At 34.4% G+C, this 17,224-nt stretch overlaps 1 protein-coding gene across 1 annotated transcript in view; it reads right to left on the bottom strand.

Moving 5' to 3' along the window:
• The window catches only part of ERP44 (endoplasmic reticulum protein 44), an 86,541-nt gene that overhangs the window by 16,167 nt on the left and 53,150 nt on the right, over positions 1-17,224 (bottom strand). Inside the window, exons 5-10 of the mRNA XM_068552860.1 lie at positions 12,182-12,366; positions 11,333-11,448; positions 8,454-8,511; positions 5,962-6,078; positions 2,162-2,273; positions 1,033-1,174 (exon numbers count right to left, since the gene is read on the bottom strand). Of these exons, the coding sequence (XP_068408961.1) occupies positions 1,033-1,174; positions 2,162-2,273; positions 5,962-6,078; positions 8,454-8,511; positions 11,333-11,448; positions 12,182-12,366 (730 nt within the window). The remainder of the gene's footprint in view (positions 1-1,032; positions 1,175-2,161; positions 2,274-5,961; positions 6,079-8,453; positions 8,512-11,332; positions 11,449-12,181; positions 12,367-17,224) is intronic.

The following is a 17,224-nucleotide window of genomic DNA, read 5'->3' as shown; positions in this document are numbered from 1 at the left end:
TAACAATCCCATCAGGGAGGCTGTACCACCAACCATATTTTAAGTGTAAAGAAACAAGAACAGAGAAGTTAAGTGACTTCACCGAGGTAGGACTCAAACGTAGGCCTCGCTGTATGAGGACTGAGAGTCTTCTATCAAACAACCACATCTCTATTGAAATATTTAGGAATGAGTGAGGTAATTCATCCTGCAGTAGGACTTCAAATCACCCTCTAACTGTGAAATTTAATCTTTGGACATTAAAAAAGGGGGTTATTTAAATGAATTTTGAAAAGAAAAGGTCTAGTTTGAATTAATACCTGTATTGCTTAAATTTTTCATATATGAAGAAACATTTCCATTTTTAACCATTGTATTTAACATCTCAGAAAGCTGATAAAAATGTAATATCTGTGGTAGTTACAAGGTTTATATGTTTATTAATACTATGGAAAGGTGAAAATAGAGTCAGAAAGCATATCTGTTCTTGGAAAGGTTCCTAGCTCTATGCCCTTATAAATGCCTTGTCATAGCCATCTTCTGGGTCTTAAATACCACTAATATTCTTGGTAGACACAGTCACAAATGAGCAGCAATATTACCCATTTCCTTTAACCTACCTAGGATTAACCTACTTTCCTTGATGTGCTGACAAAGACCAAACTCAATTCAAAACGAATTTCTCATAGGTCAAAAATTTTCTTTCAGAGATTAATTCCCAAGCATTTAGGATCATCTAATGCTGGCATTTCTATAGGGATATATCATAATTCTCATAGTCAATTAACATTTTCTTTTCTTTTTTTTTCCACACTGCTCAGCTTGCGGGATCTTAGTTCCCTGACCAGTGAAAGCGCCAAGTCCTAACCGTTGGACCATCAGGGAATTTCCCACAGTCAATTACACTATACTCTGGAGTGAAAAAAAAAAACCTCTTCCCTCCGAATAACAAAGTATTTCAACATAGCATTATTTAAAATATTCAAACAATTATTTAAAGTTCATTTTTGAGACATATATCAGTAATTTTAAAAAACCAAAATGAATACTTACAATACATCCCTGAAGTCTCCAAAGACATACATATGCCTAAAGCTGTCAATAGCTATTACAGGGCAATCTGCTGGAGTTTTCTGTATATGCAGAAGAGGATGTCTAAATTTGTCACAGTCAGCATGTAAAAAGTTTATTGTACCTTTAAAAGAAATAGAATTTGGAGAGGTAGATTAGAATACTCTTTTGAGGGTCAAAAGAGGAAGAGGACATGCAATCAGCTAAGACATTTCTGTCTAGCACGATAGTCAACCCTCCACAGTGTATTCTCATAAGTTTGCAAGTTCATAAAAAGTGACATACTAAAAAAACCCAAAATGCTTTAGAGTAATATAGACCACAAAAACTAAAACCTAAATATTACAACACTTTAAAAAGGTAGGATCTTAATTCTTAGGGCAGAGAGTATAATTTCCTTAGAAATTATAGGAACTCAACCCAAATTCAAATGCTATAGTGAATTTTTAAATTTTCTTTAAATGGGTAAAAATGGGAGCATCTTCATTTCATCAAGGATGAAGGATGCCCTTCCAGTCGCTATTGGTTGATTTTTAATCCAATTCAACCCCAAAAATATTTACAGTGACTAATATGGGCATGGCTCTATACAAAGCCTTCAGTTTATTTTGTTTGGCTTTCTTCTCTAACTACAGAGGGAAAGCTGGTGATACCTCAAATTCCTTTTTGATGCTTTGGAGAAGTCTGCAGAGAACTACTCAACTTTCTTCCATTTGGAAATATAGTAAATGTTAATCTGACTGTGTAAGTTCTCTCAGCAATATTTCTGGGACTATTAGAAAAGGACCAGACAAGTATCAAGGTGCTGGAAGAAAGTGCCTCAAACTAACACTGTCCACCCATGACCCCACTTTTCATGCTGTTTGATTTTAGAGAGCTAAAAGAGTCAGGGTTTTTTGTTTTTTTGTTTTTAAAGCTATTGCTTCATATTATCTCTACTAACGCCTCCCATCCCCATGTTTTCATGTAAATTCAGGAGTTGAGTAGAGTTAAAATAATTTGTTAAGTTTTTAACCCAAAAATGTTTATGTGGGTATTAATGTAATGGAAAAGGGAGAAGGTAAAAAAATAGAGAAAGGAAGGATATAAACAAACACCTTAATCTGTCTACCTTTTTCACTTATTAATTGTCGGGCTACTTCATTCTGGAATATTTCTAAACTCTCTGTATCTTCTTTCATGTGGAAGAGTATGAGAAAAGGCAGTCCTTCTTCTGTCAATTCCTGTATAGAGAAGTATTCAGTGAGAATTACCAGGCCTCTCCATTCAGCTCTAGCTATTTTCTAGGTAGGAACAACTTTAAACCCAGCCCACATAACATGCAACAGCTGCAACATCCCAGGAAAGAGATCCAATGGTGTAAATAAATGCCTTAATGGAAGAAGGAACGCATGCCCTCCACCTGAAGTATCCAAGCACTCAGAGGACTCACATGTCCTGCTGTACTGTAGATGCTGACCTGCCTTAAAGTAATCACTGGGCTGACCTGTTAGCTAGTATTGGATGAAGCCATGACATTTAAAACGTGAGCTGACCAAAGGAGGAACTATGCTGATTCTTTTTCAAGATGTTGATTTTACGAGGGGATAAACAGCCTTCACGGATAACACTGAAAAACTGAGTGTACCAGCAATAAATAAATCTAACTGATTTGCAAACTTATGCTTATTCTAAGGTTTATTGCAAAAACCACTCCACTTACATGAGACCTACCAAAAGCTGAAAAGTGTGATTCAGAACAAAAGACAAAAACCCTATAAGATAGCCAGTTTTCAACCAATACACAATTTATCAACATTATTAACAAATACTTGCCACTATATATGTGTATGTTTATATACCTTGTATGTATACATACACAAAAATACCTTGAAATTTTTGTTACTTAAAAAAATTTTATTATTGTTATTGGAGAATACAAGAGAAATGTAATAAGTAGACAGCATATTTTGATCATTTATTCTCTCTGACAAATGCTAAGTTCTGACTCATAAAAAAAGTCCAGAAAGGGCCTCATAATAAAATCATTTCCATTAACAATTCTTTTGCCTATCTCTCTGTAATTTAGGAACTGCCTCAGCAGAAAGCACACATGTCCTTACCCTAAAGAAACTGAAACTGGAACCTAATTTATAGGATAAGAGTTTTCTTCTGGTTCCTGTCTCTATGTTTAAGCCTGTTCCACTCATACATAGGATAAATGATTAAGCTTTTCATCAAGTTCACCTTTTTTTGTTAATTGAGATATATAGTCGGCCTTCCATATCCACAGGATCCACGACTGGTTGAATCCATAGATGTGGAACCCACAAATACTGGAGGGCCAACTGTAAGGGACTTGAGCATCCGAGGATTTTGATATCCGTGGGGGTCTGGGAATCAATTCCCGGCAGAAAGCAAGAGATGACTGTAATTCAAATACCATAAAATGCAGCATTTTAAAGTGTACAATTTGGTGGGTTTTATTATATTCACAAGATTGCAAGCATCAACACTATCTAATTCCAGAACATTTCATCACTCCTAAAAGAAATCCATAGTCATTAGCAGTCACTTCCCATCTCTCTTACCCCCAGCTCCTGGCATTACAATGATGTTTTAGCAAACTGATTTAGAATTTCTTCTTCCTCACTTTTTATCTCTTGTGCTCACATTTTTTCTTTCCCAACACATTAATTGCCACTACTCCTCCATGGTTCTGTCTTTGGACTTCTCTGCTCTAGCCTGGCAACTTCAACTATGTCAACAATCTCAGTCACCACCTCAAATTGGTCCCTTATTTATATCTCCAAGTCCAGTTCCAGTACCTTCAATGCTCAACATAAAATGCACTGTCCCCTCCTCTTAATTCCCTGTTTCCATTAGTACTTCTCTTTCTCTTTTATCCCTTTTGTTTCAGGACTGAAATGCCTCTTTTAGAAAGCCATTCCTGATTCTATCCCATTTCTGCCAAAGGTAGAACTGAGTTCTCTCCTCTGAACTCTCAGAACATATTCTCAGTGCCCCTCATGTGGCATGGGGCATGTCTTTATATTGTCTGTACATGTGAACTACTGGATTGAAAACCCCTTAAAGACAGAGAATCTTATTTCACTTCTCCTTTGCTCACAGATTTTTGTACACAATGTGTAATCAACCTATGACTGAATAAATGAAGACACAAATGTTGCTGAATAAATACTAATTGGGAAAGAAGACTCAGCAGTTACCTTTTGGAAAATTTGAGAGCTAAGAAGTTAAAAGTAGAAACAAATATATTACTTTATTAGTAATAAACAAAATTACTAATTTTGTAAGTAAACAAAAAATTGTTTAAACAAAAAAACACAAATATGGATGAAATAACAGCTGTAAAGAGACAAGTAATAAACAGATTAATAGTTCAAAACTATGTGAATTAGTTTGCTAAACTAATTTATCAGTACATACATTAACATAGTAGCTGGTAGTTTATGCTGCTAGAGCTTCCAGGTGTACCCATGTCCACATCCATACCAACATATTCTTTACCCAGCAGGTATTAAAGGATTCAGGAGAGGGGTAGCAAGACAACCAGGTTCAGAGGTTAACAAATCTTTCCCCATAGTTTAAAGGATTTATGGGTAGTTGGTTACAACATGCAATAAATCTAAAGAATTATTAAACGTGCCAACTACTGTAGGGCGGGAGGCAGGGCTGGGGGAGGACGGACAGACCCCTGTTTAATTAAGATTTTCCAGCTCCATAACTTTAAATTCTGTTTTGAAAGTATCCCTGTAAGAACTGTCAAAGCAGGTGAATCATCGTGACAGGTTACTAGATCTTTCTGAGCCTCTAAGGACTAAATGATACAATAAAAATGTAAGTTAATTCAGCTAAACATACCTGAAGCCCGAGAACTGAGAAAGTAGAAGGGATGTTCATTTGATAAAAACTAAGACAATAAGCAAGCAAGCTTTACTGGAACACAACCATACTTATTTATGTACTATCAAGGGCTGCTTTTGTGCCACAACTGCCAAGTTGAGTAGTTGCAACAGAGACTATATGAACTGCAAAGCCTAAAATATTTACTATCTGACTTTTTACAGAATTGCCAACCTCTGACTTGGTGGGGATTATATGGGTGTGTTTACTCTGTGATAATTTCTTCAGTTGTGTATTCAATACCTGAGCTATGCACTTATAATTCTTTGAAGTAAGTATGCATATAGAAAGGTTTTTTTTAACTTTTTTTAATGTTTTTTTAAAATTACATTCTTAGACTGAGGGTTTTGAAAATGAAGGAGTAAAATGAAATGAAAGATATGTTTCGAATACAGTAAAGAACAGAGAGATACACCTCACAGACACAGCTCTTTGTACTTGCTCCTCCAACCTCTTAGGTTTTTGTGTTTTGTTTTTGTGGGAGTTGTTCAGAGTTTGGGATGGGCTTTATTTCAGGCGCATGGGATCACTGAGGACAGTTACATAATAACTGATAATTGCTTTCATTATTTACGATGGAAAGAGAACACAGTTTCATTCTTTTAGGATAGACAGGAATCAGAAAAACCTTTTTATACCAAAGGATTATTCACTGTATGTAATTAATTGTAACTAAAATCTGCAGAGCACTGCTTCTAAAGCAGTCCCCTTAAACAAGGATCTTCAACCAAGGGTGTGATCAGAATCCCCTGAGAGGCACTTTCAAACTCATTTTCAAGGCTGTCATGAACCACTGCTATTGCAGGAAATACAACAGTGGGGTTCTGGGATAGCAGAGGTGGAGAACCATTGGCCTGTATTACGGAAATAGCTATATGTACTTATGTTCACTGTATGATTTTTATAACTGATAAGTTCTGTGGTAAAATAGTAAGATGGGTGGAGGAAGCTTGCTCTTTTGGAAATCTTAATTAAAAATAACAACACACATTAGAAAGTCCGTACCTCTCCATTTTCAAATGTTATTTCTCGGACAAGAGGAACACATTTATCTTGAATCCAATTGTAAGTCCCATCAAAATTTGTCATAGATCCCAAGTACACCATATCTGGAGCAGAATGCTGTTATAAAAACAGAAAAAAAATTAAACAAATCTAACCTGTGCTAGCAAAAATGCATTCTTAAAGCCATCTATGAGCCCAGAAAATCTACACAGGATACAAAAGAAACAAAAAACATGGAACTCCTGAGAAAGAGGGCTACAGATGGTAATAAGCTGATAACTCTGTGATTATCGGGGACCTGATTATCCAACCTGTGATGTGTAAGCCTTCTGCTTTCCCTTGGATTTGCGTCAATTAAATGTTTACCAGTATCTTCATCAATAGCAGGCAGACATTGTGAAAAGAAGAATTATCCTAATGATTTAATTTAGCTATCTCTCCCTTCAAAAATGTTAGAAGAAAATTTGGAGACTTCCAGTGAAAAAGCCTTGAAAAATACATGATACTATATAAATCTAAGGTATGGCTATCTCTAAAATTAATTAACTGCAGTATCTGTTTCCACATTCACTCAAAATCGTATCTATGAAGTGCCTAAAATGATGGTAAATAGCTAACATTACCTAAGCCAACTTACTGTGACCAAGCACTGTTTTACCACTGTAAACACCTTGTATGTGTTGACTCAATTAATCCTCGAAACATCCCCATAAAGCAGGTACCAGTATTATCATTGCTGTTTTTACTAATGAACAAACTGAAGCACAGAGAAGCTAATAAACTTTCCCAGAGTTATACACCTAGGAAGGTAGCAGATTCTTTTTTTTATTTTATTGAAGTATAATTGATTTACAATGTTGTGTTCATTTTTTCTATAGAGCAAAGTGACTCAGTTATACATATATAAGAATATACATATATTCTTTTTCATATTCTTTTCCATTATGGATATTGAATATAGTTCCCTGTGCTATACAGTAGGACCTTGGTTATCCACCCTATATACAGTAATAGTTTGCCTCTGCTAATCCAAAACTCCCATTCCTTCCCTCCCCTACCTACTCTCCCCGTTGGCAACCACAAGTCTCTTCTCTATGTCTGTGAGTCTGTTCGTAGATATGTTGATTTGTACTGTATTTTAGATTCCACATATAAGTGATATGGTATTTGTCTTTCTCTTTCTGACTTAACTTCCCTTAGTATGATAATCTCTAGGTCCATCCATGTTGCTACAAATGCCATTATTTTATTCTTTTTTATGGCTGAGTAATATTCCATTGTATATATGTACCACATGTTTATCCATTCATCTGTCGATGGATATTTACGTTGTTTCCATATCTTGGCTATTGTAAATAGTGCTGCTATGAACATAGGGGTTCGTGTCTTTTTTGAATTATGGTTTTGTCTGGGTATATGCCCAGGAGTGGGAGTGCTGGATCATATGGCAACTCTATTTTTTGTTTTTTAAGGAACCTCCATATTGTTTTCCATAGTGGCTGCACCAATTTACATTCCCACCAACAGAGTAGGAGGGTTCTCTTTTCTCCACACCCTCTCCAGCATTTGTTACTTGTAGGCTTTTTAATGATGGCCATTCTGACTGGTGTGAGGTGGTAAGGAAGGTGGCAGATTTGACATTAAAACAGTCTCATTCCAGAGCCTGTGCTCTTAACAAGAAAACTACACTGAGAGACACATAGATTCTGATAATCCAGAGATGGTCACACTATGTAAGCTATTATTAAAGAAATACAATTGCAGAGAATACAGGCAATTACCTATATGAATTCAAAATAGGAAATGAGCTTTCTAAGCAAAAAATTCATTCATATGACTACAGAAAAGTTGAAAACTTCAGTGTCAAAATGCCACAAAAAAAACACATTAAAATGAAAACTATGAATTAAAAAAAAAATCCATAGATTTCTATTTGTGTGTGTGTGAAAATTGCAATGACAGACCGTTAGGTCAATTTGGGGTGACAATACTGTGATTTCTGTCTCTCTTTTTTGTGGATACCATCACCTGGGCCTAAACAGCTACTTCTAAGTTTAGACACACCTAACTTCTTAGCCAAGGTTAAAAACAACCAAGCACTCCTTAGTATCTGGCAAGTACCAGGTGAACTTATACCCCAGGAGATTTGGGAGCTTGGCTAGTCTCACTCAAGTTGGAGTGATGATCACAGACCACTGAAGCCTTTTTTTAAATTTGAGTCCCAGGCCAAAGGCAAAACAGAGAGGTGAAAAAGGCCTGGGGATCAAGGGATCTCTAGTCCCAGCTCTGCCACTAAATGCCTGTGTGACTTTAGGCTTGTGTCCTCATCTTTACTTTGAAAGGTTTGGATTAGCACAAAATGATGCCTTAAGGTTCCTTCCTATATTAAAACTTTATGATTCTGTGAACATTAACATGTACAAAACTACAGATAATACTATATATGTACTTAAATTATATTAAAACTTATACACTAAGAAATAGCAACTTACCCCTGGTGGTTTGTAGATTATGTTGTCTCCACTGTATCGTTCTGGTTTTGAAACAGCTCTAATGGAAAGAGAGAAGCAGTAATAATATTTTTTAAGAAAACTAATGGCAGCAATATACCTGAATGAAGCAGAATTCCCTAGCTGTTTTGCAACACATGAACTATAACAACTTGAAATATATACTTGTCCATCTTCTTTTCTACTTATAAGATTATGCAATACTGGGCTTCCTTGGTGGCACAATGGTTAAGAATCCACTGGCCAATGCAGGAGACACGGATTAGAGCCCTGGTCCAGGAAGATCCCACATGCCACGGAGCAACTAAGCCTGTGCGCCACAACTACTGAGCCGGCGCTCTAGAGCCCGCGAGCCACAACTACTGAGCCCACGCGCTGCAACTACTGAAGCCTGCACGTCTAGAGCCTGTGCTCCACAGCAAGAGAAGCCACCACGATGAGAAGCCCGTGCACCACAACGAAGAGTAGCCCCCGCTCACCGCAACTAGAGAAAGCCCACGTGCTGCAACAAAGACCCAACACAGCCATAAATAAATAAATAAATAAATAAATAAATAAATAAATAAATAAATAAATAAATAAATAAGAAAGCATACATTTAAAGGATACATTTAAAGGAAAACAAAAGCATACATTTAAAGGAAAAATTTAATACGAGGCAGATTTTTTTAAAGGGAAATTTTAGTTAGCTGTTTTTGTGACTCAGTATTTTATCTGTGGATTGGCAGTTTGGGCACTAAATAGCTGTTTCTGACCCCAGATCGTTTCTAGTAACTGAGGATCAAGGTCATTGATGTAGTCACATAAACCAGTCACACATATTATCTGCTTATTAAGTCAGACTCAACCATGAATTCTTTTTTATTTTTAAAACCAAAACTTCTAAAATAAAAAAATAGATGAAATAACCTACACATCATTAGAATATAGTTCCATAAATAACTAATTTTTTGTTTACTATTTCCCACGCCTGGTACAGGCACGTAATAGGTGAATAAATATTTGGTGAGTGAATTCTACAACAAATTCTAAGTCAAAATGGGTAACTTTTTCTCTCTCTAAATTATATTTGGATTAAATGAACCCTGATTTATCTCCAGGTTCTGACTACAGTAGTTAGGAGATAGGGGCAAGCAGTGCTAAGCTAGATTGATGACACTGGAACAGAAAGGAAGTACATGCTCCATTCATTCATTCACTATTTACTATGTGCTTCCTTTGTACCAGCTATGTTCTTGGCACTTGGTACACAGCAGTGAACAAAACTGACAACATGCTCTCATGGAGCTTCCATTTTTGTGGGGAAAGACAAACAACTAGATATTTTTATCTTGGGTGGTTAAAAACAAACCAAAAAAAGGTGCTATGAAGAAAAATAAGTGGATAAAGAAAGACAAGTTGGATGATGGTAGTGCTATTTTATATACAGCTATCAGGAAAGATCTTTCTGATGAGATGATATCTGGACAAAGCACTTTGGATAGAGACAGTAAGGGCAAAGGCTCTGCTGCAGAAGTGTGCTTGCAGTGTTTGAGGAATAGCAAGGGGCCTGCATGGCTGGAAACAGTATTATAAAAAGCATGGGGGAGAAGTTCTTTCGTTATTTACTCTGTACAACAATCTTCAAAAAACACTGATAATGTTTACAATAAAACACACATAAAAAGCCTATAGAAGCATTTAAAACAAGGAAAAAGGTCACAAAATGAAGAGGACATAGTATGCCAGAAATCTGGGCTCTACTCAAGATAGGTACCACAATAGAGTCTACCAGTTATAGACCAAAGAAAAGAGAAAAATAATATTGTATAACATCAAAGGATGGGGGAAGATAACCTCCAATGAGAAGAAAGAGTCAAAGACAGAACCATAAAAATGATTCTATTTTGAAAGAGAAAGAAAAAAAAACAAGATAAAGCCAGAGAAGTCAGAAAGGTAAGGATCAAACCAGGGAGTTCAACATAAAGTGTAGACACAGCAGAAAAAGGACAGGGTAGTTGAGGGTCACATCCTTCAGAGAAATTGAAGAGGATTAAGATTGAAAAAAGGCCATTGGATTTGTTAATTAAGAAGTCACTTCGTGACTGTGTAGAGAGAAGTTTCTTTAGGGTAATGGAGGTGAAAGTTAGCTTCCAGGAGTTTAAGGTATTTTAACTGGTTAAAGTATGAGAAATTCAAGGTAGCCAAGCAAAACTAATCTCCGAAAAAAAATTGAGAATGAAAAGAAAGAGATGAGATTATAGCTCAAGAGATAGAAGGGACAGATCAGGAAAGAGAATCATGTTTTTGGAAAAGGAAAGGAGTTCATGAAAAGGGTCAGGTTGAAAACATGAGAAAGCAAGGACAACTGATGGATCAAAGCCCCAGAGGATTCTGAAGGGACAATTACAAGGAAACAAGTAAAGAGGTTAGCAGTGGAAAGGAACATTGTTCCTCTGAGACAGGGAAGGGAGAAGAAAAGGTGGTGGAGAGCCAGAGATGAGTAAAGATGATGAAGTTCATGGTCATTAACGAGAAACACTGTGTTGTTTCAGTTTGGAAACCCCACACGTTAATAAGCATTTTTTGTGACACAGAATAGTGTTAGTAAATGAGCTGAACAAAAGTATGAGAGTTAACTTGTCCAACCTTTTCCTCTTACCCACATTTTGAAATAGAATATAGTATAGAAAGAATAATTAACAGACTTAAACTCTTAGAAAGAGGTCAGAGATAGGTGTAAAAATTTGTTGGTGACTTTAAGAGGACTGAGATAATCTTTGGAGAGGTCATCTTCAGAAAACGACCACACACAACAAGAATTTTAACACGACAGCTGAGCTGACCTGACCCACTAACACACTCTCAGTTAGGCTACTTACCCAAATGCAGCTAGAAAGGCACAATCATCATGCAAAATATTTGCTACTCTTTCAAAAACTCTATAGTTTTCTGAATCCTTCTGCTCAAAATATCCAATGATATTTCTTTTGCTGCGCTGTAAAATAAAGTATGTAATTACTTTATAAACATACATAGTTCTTTAAGAATAATGTTATTTCATTTACCCAGCTGCTGTTCAATTATCTCCAAATGAAGTATGACTATAAATGCATAATTGGCTTTTAACACCTAGTCCAAAACTATTAAAGATTACATTAGGTTGAAAGCAGTCTTAACTATCATCTAATATAATAATTTCCTTCCAGCATTTTATTTTAAAATTTCAAGAAATACATAACTGTTTAATCAGTGACAGTCCTTCCTAAACAAGATGACTAATTCTAAGATGTGTTAAAATAATACATCAATTCGTAATGTGTGACTGTTGGTAGAGACTCCACCGTGGGTCTCTCACACTTCTACATAAGGGTCTCCAGTAAGCAAACTACAGAAATTTTGGTTGTGTATGCCTGACATTAACTTCTATTTCTTCATAATTCAGGCTACCCTTTGCCCTCAATTAATTCAAATTAGTGCAACTTTATTGTATTGCTATATACATTTTATCCAAAGGTTCAGTAAAATATTAGCATTTCCCTTGAGAATTAATTCAAGAAAACTTCAACTTGTTAAGTATATATATATATATATATATATATATATATATATATATATATAAAATCCACTGCAATGAACTATAAGAAAATGCCAGATTCTTTGATTGCATAAGAATTTGTTTACATTAATCAGGCAGGCTTCATTTGATCCAGCAAAAGTTAATGACTTACATCAAGAGTGGTGATTTCTGCTAAGTCATGAAGTTCTTGAATGGGGTCACTTTTTTGTTGCCTGATGTAATCTGCAAGTGCTTTCACTGATCGCTGACCCCTGTATTCTCTCTTCATCATCATCCCATTACGAAACAATTTGAGGGTTGGGTATTTGCTTATCCTATATCTCTGGGCTATATCAGCTAAAAGAATGAAAAAAAAAAATTAATGTCACCCTCAAACTCAGTCTGAGTGGGCCCATTAGCCCAACAGTCAAAAACCTTACAATTATTTAGGGAGAACATTTTGGTTCATATAATTCTTTTCCAGTATTAGAGAAAAAAAGAGTTTATACTGATTAAGAGGCCAGGCTCCAGACATATATTACCTGGTTGAAATCCCAAAGCTATTTTACTGTATGTGTGAACTTGTAAGGTGCATCAACTCTCCATGCCTTAGTTTCTCATCTGTAGGGATAATAATTTCTACTACATAAAGTTGTTTTAAGGACTAAATGAGACAATACAAATGCATGACAGAGTAAACTCTAAATAAATGTCAGTAAGTATTATTATAGATACAGTCTAGAAAAAAATTGGAATGTACAAAATTCCAATTTTGAAAACAGTCATTCAAGTCACTTTATATTGTGAGGATCTCTTACAGTATTTAATAAAAGGGAATTAAATGTAAATTAAAATCACTCTTAAAGGCTAAAAACTAATATTAGATTCTTTGCTAGTAGAAGAATTTATAATCCCACATATGCAAATTTTGTGTAAGCTAATACAATTAAGAGCAAAACTCAGCAGTATACACTAAAAAAAAAAATCCCTTTATTATGACCTATGGGTATACTCTCACACAAATCATTAAAATTAGGATTTACAGCCTCAAAATAAGAAACTAGGTAAAAATATATGCTGATCTCACTTTTAGGAATCACAATTACTAAGATACTGACTCAATCAGAATGGAAAAGCCTTTAAATTTTTCTGCTGTTATTTCCAAGAGGTAGCAAATAGGAGAAATCAATGGTTTCTAGACATTGGTAAAACTCAAATGTCATGCTAGTCACATGTATGAGAATGATAAAAGATACACTACTTTTTTAGAGTGAAGGGGACCTGAGAGAGCACAAGTAGCTTAAAACAGATGAAAAGAAGAATTTTTTTAACTGAGTTTTAAAATGAGGGCAGAATTCTAAAATGGTGGCAAAAAAAAAAACAAAAAACACATGAAAATTCTCTAGCCCCACCTCCATTCCTAGTAGTTACAAAACAAAAACAAAACAAACAGAACTGCAATAAACTCTGTTAACCATCTTAATTTTCTAGGAGATTAGATGGTAGAAACAACTGTACCAGAGGGTACATACGTATATGTGTGCTGACAGTTTCACAGGTGTATACATAGGTCGAACTTAATTTGTACATTTTACAGTTAATTCTAGGTTAGCTATACCTCAAAAAAGATTTTTAAAAATCTAAATGAATACTGACTATACAAAACAACAACAATAATTATGCCTTATGGAGTTTGACACAAATTAAAATACATAATAACAACAACAACATATAAACTGGGGGAGGGGATGTAAGCAGAAGGTTAATGATTCTAAGTATTCTAAGGTCTTTACACTGCCTAGGAAGAGGTAAAAGTTCTTATACTATTTCGATAAGTCAAGGTTGCATTTTTTCCTAAGATAAGAAATCAAAGAATACTAAAATGGTGTATTAGAAGTTAAGGATGGAATATGTGTTCTCAGAAGGGGGTTTGGAGAAAAGACTATGTAATTAAGATCACATAACACTTTGTTAAACTCCATGGAGGATTTATAAAGGGGAAATATACTTGACTATTAAAATTCTTTAAACAGAAGACAGATATGAGCAAACAGACAGAACCACTGGTCATACATGAGATCGAGGAGAATATTTTATTCACCAAATCACAGAAATCTGAAATAATATTAAGATACCTTAATATACAAGTATTTAAATAGACATTAATCTGTTTGGTTTAGGAGTTAATACTTTTTGAAGCAGAACACTAGTGGATATATCAGCCATAAGCCCTTTTTCAACCTGATAAATTAATGAGAAAACGTGTCTTTGAGGTGTAAAAATGGTGGTTCTATTACCTGATCAAGGAATTAATTAGATTAAACTGGTACTACAAATTCAGGGGTAAGAGTGGTTCTATAAGCAAGTAGAAGTCTTTTAAGATAAACAGAGGCACCTGTTATAGGGCAAAGGCCACAAAGGCTTAGGCTTAAACTACTTAGTAGAAAATCAGCCCAAAGAAATAATAAAAAGTATGGAACTTTACCTTCCTAACTAAAAAATTCATTCAGTCCCCAGAACACTACACACTGAAACCTAGCATACTGTAAAATGAATTTTTGCAGTGATATATAAATGAAAAAGTTTTTAATAAAAATGCTGTTAAAATTAGGTTAAATAGTTCTATAATACTAGCCAATGCTACAAATGCTGTGGTCTGGAATGTGGAAAATGTCTTTTTAAAAGTTCCTATTTCCCTCAAATATCCATCAGTAGGAGACTGGTTAAATGAAGTATGGTGCACCCATACAATGAAGTACTAGGCTGTTATATAACGGAATGAAAAAGATCTCTTTGTGCTGCTAAGGAGCAATCTCCAAGATACACTGTGTTAAGTGAAAAAAGGCAGGTGCAGAGAAGGTGAAAGAAATATGGAGAAGAAACTTGGAAAATAAGTAGGAATATACATATATGTATATATACGTGTATGTGTGTGTATATATATATATGTATGTATATATACATATATATATATATATATATATGTATATATACATACATATATATCTCTCTCTCTCTCTCTCTCTCTCTCTTTGCGACACTACCTCCTCCAAAAAACAACATCAATGGAAGAAAATGCAAGGAGAAGTCAGGAATGGAATTCCTATCTCCCTGACTATACCTTGGTTTTACAGTTTTGACTTGGGACCAAGGAAATGTTTAATAGTAAAACAAAATTAGATTAAAAAATTTTAATATTGTAATTGTTATTTTGAACTAAACACACACAAATTATAAATAAAGCACACGAGTAATCACGCTAATGCTATTAAGAATCAAGATTTTCAGCATAAGGAAAAAAGATACAAATATAAAATTGAGGGAATTAAGTAAAAACCCTGTAATATTTAGTTTGAATTGAAACTACTAGCAAAAATTCATGATGTGTTTTTCTCTTTCAAAAATACATATTTCTAAGCTCTTTCCACTGAGAGCTTCATTGGCTAATTCTACCAAATATTTAAGGGAAGAAATAATTCCATCTCCACACAAACTTTTCTTGAAAATTGAAGAGAAGGGATTACTTCCCAACTCATTCTGTGAGGCCAGCATTACCCTTATACCAAAACCAGACAAAGACATTATAAAAAAATTACAGACCAATATACCCAATAAACAAAATTAGAGGACTTACACTAGTGGACTTCAACACTTACTATAAACCTACAGGAATCTAGACAGTGTGATCCTTGCATAAAGACAGATGATAGACAAACAGATCAATGGAAGAGAGTCCAGAAACAGACCCACGTATACATGTAGAAGTGATTTTTGACAAAGGTGCAAAAGTAAAATCTAACTATATACTACTTATAAAATATACATCTAAACATAAGGATGAAAACACTTTAAAATTAAAAGGATGGGAAAAATATTCTATATAAAACTAATCAAACAAAATCTCATATAGCTATATTAATAGTAAATATGTACACATTAAGGCAAAAAGCATTACTACAGATCAAGAAGGTCCCTTCATACTAATAAAAAGTTCAATTCCCCAGGCAGATGTAACAATTCTGAATTTCTATGTGTCAAATAAAAACCTAAAAATACATAAGGTAAAAAATGACAGAACTACAAGGAAAATCTATAATGATGGTGGGAGATTATTATCACACCTCTTATAGCAACTGATATAACAAATAAAATCAATAAAATATAGAGAATTTGAACAACACAACTAAGAAACCAGAATTATTTGACAGATATATTATTCACTAGCCCAAAGCTGCAACATACACATGTTTTGCAGGTATATATATATCATATAAAAAACAAACATATGATGTATCACAAAAAAAGTCTCAACAACTTTCAAACGATTCAACTCATAATGAGAAAGTAACTTCTACATGCCATGGATCAAAGATGAAATTACAAAGGGAAACCGGAAAATATTTTGAACTGAATGATAATGAAAAATACATATCAGAACTTGCAGCATGCAGCCAAAGCAATACTTAGAATGAAATTTATAACATTAAAATGTGTATGTTAGAGGGAAAAGGCAAAAAAACAAAAAAGTATTAATCTAAAAAAAATCATAAAAGAACAACAAAAACAAAGAAGAAAGAAGTGAATGAAAAAGATAAAAGTAGAAATTAATGAAGTGGAAAATAAATATACAATACAAAAAACAAAAAAAGCCAAAATCTGGTTCTTTGCAAAGGCTAATATAATAAAATAAATAAAGCCCTGGAGAGACTAACCCAGAAAAAAAAAGAGAGAAAAAACACAATTTCAGGAATATAGAGGGAGTCTGCAACTCAGATAGTAAGAGAATATTATCAATAACTTAATGACAGTAAGTATGGAGATTTCGATAAAATGGAAAAATTCTCACGAAACCACAACTCACCAAACCAACACTAGAAAATATAACTGATCCTAAAATTATTAAGGAAGCTGAACCCATAATCCAAAGCCTTCTCACAAAGAAAACTCCATTCCTAGAAAACTTTACCAGCAAATTCTACCAAACATTTAAGGAGCCAATAATGCTATTTACACAACCATTCCAGAGAAAACAAAAAGAGGGGACATTTTCCAAATATGAGGTCAACATAATCTTTCTGCCAAATCTGACAAGGAAATGATGAGAAAAGAAAAATACATGTTAGTCTCAATTAAGAACATAAGATGCAAAACTTGTAAAGAAAGTATTAAAGTGAATTTAGCACTGTGAACAAAAGATAATACATCACAAGCTGGA

This window comes from Eschrichtius robustus, chromosome 10 (genome assembly GCF_028021215.1).
Source record: "Eschrichtius robustus isolate mEscRob2 chromosome 10, mEscRob2.pri, whole genome shotgun sequence".
NCBI classification, from domain to species: Eukaryota; Metazoa; Chordata; class Mammalia; order Artiodactyla; family Eschrichtiidae; genus Eschrichtius; species Eschrichtius robustus.
This window is presented reverse-complemented; position numbering and strand designations above follow the sequence as displayed.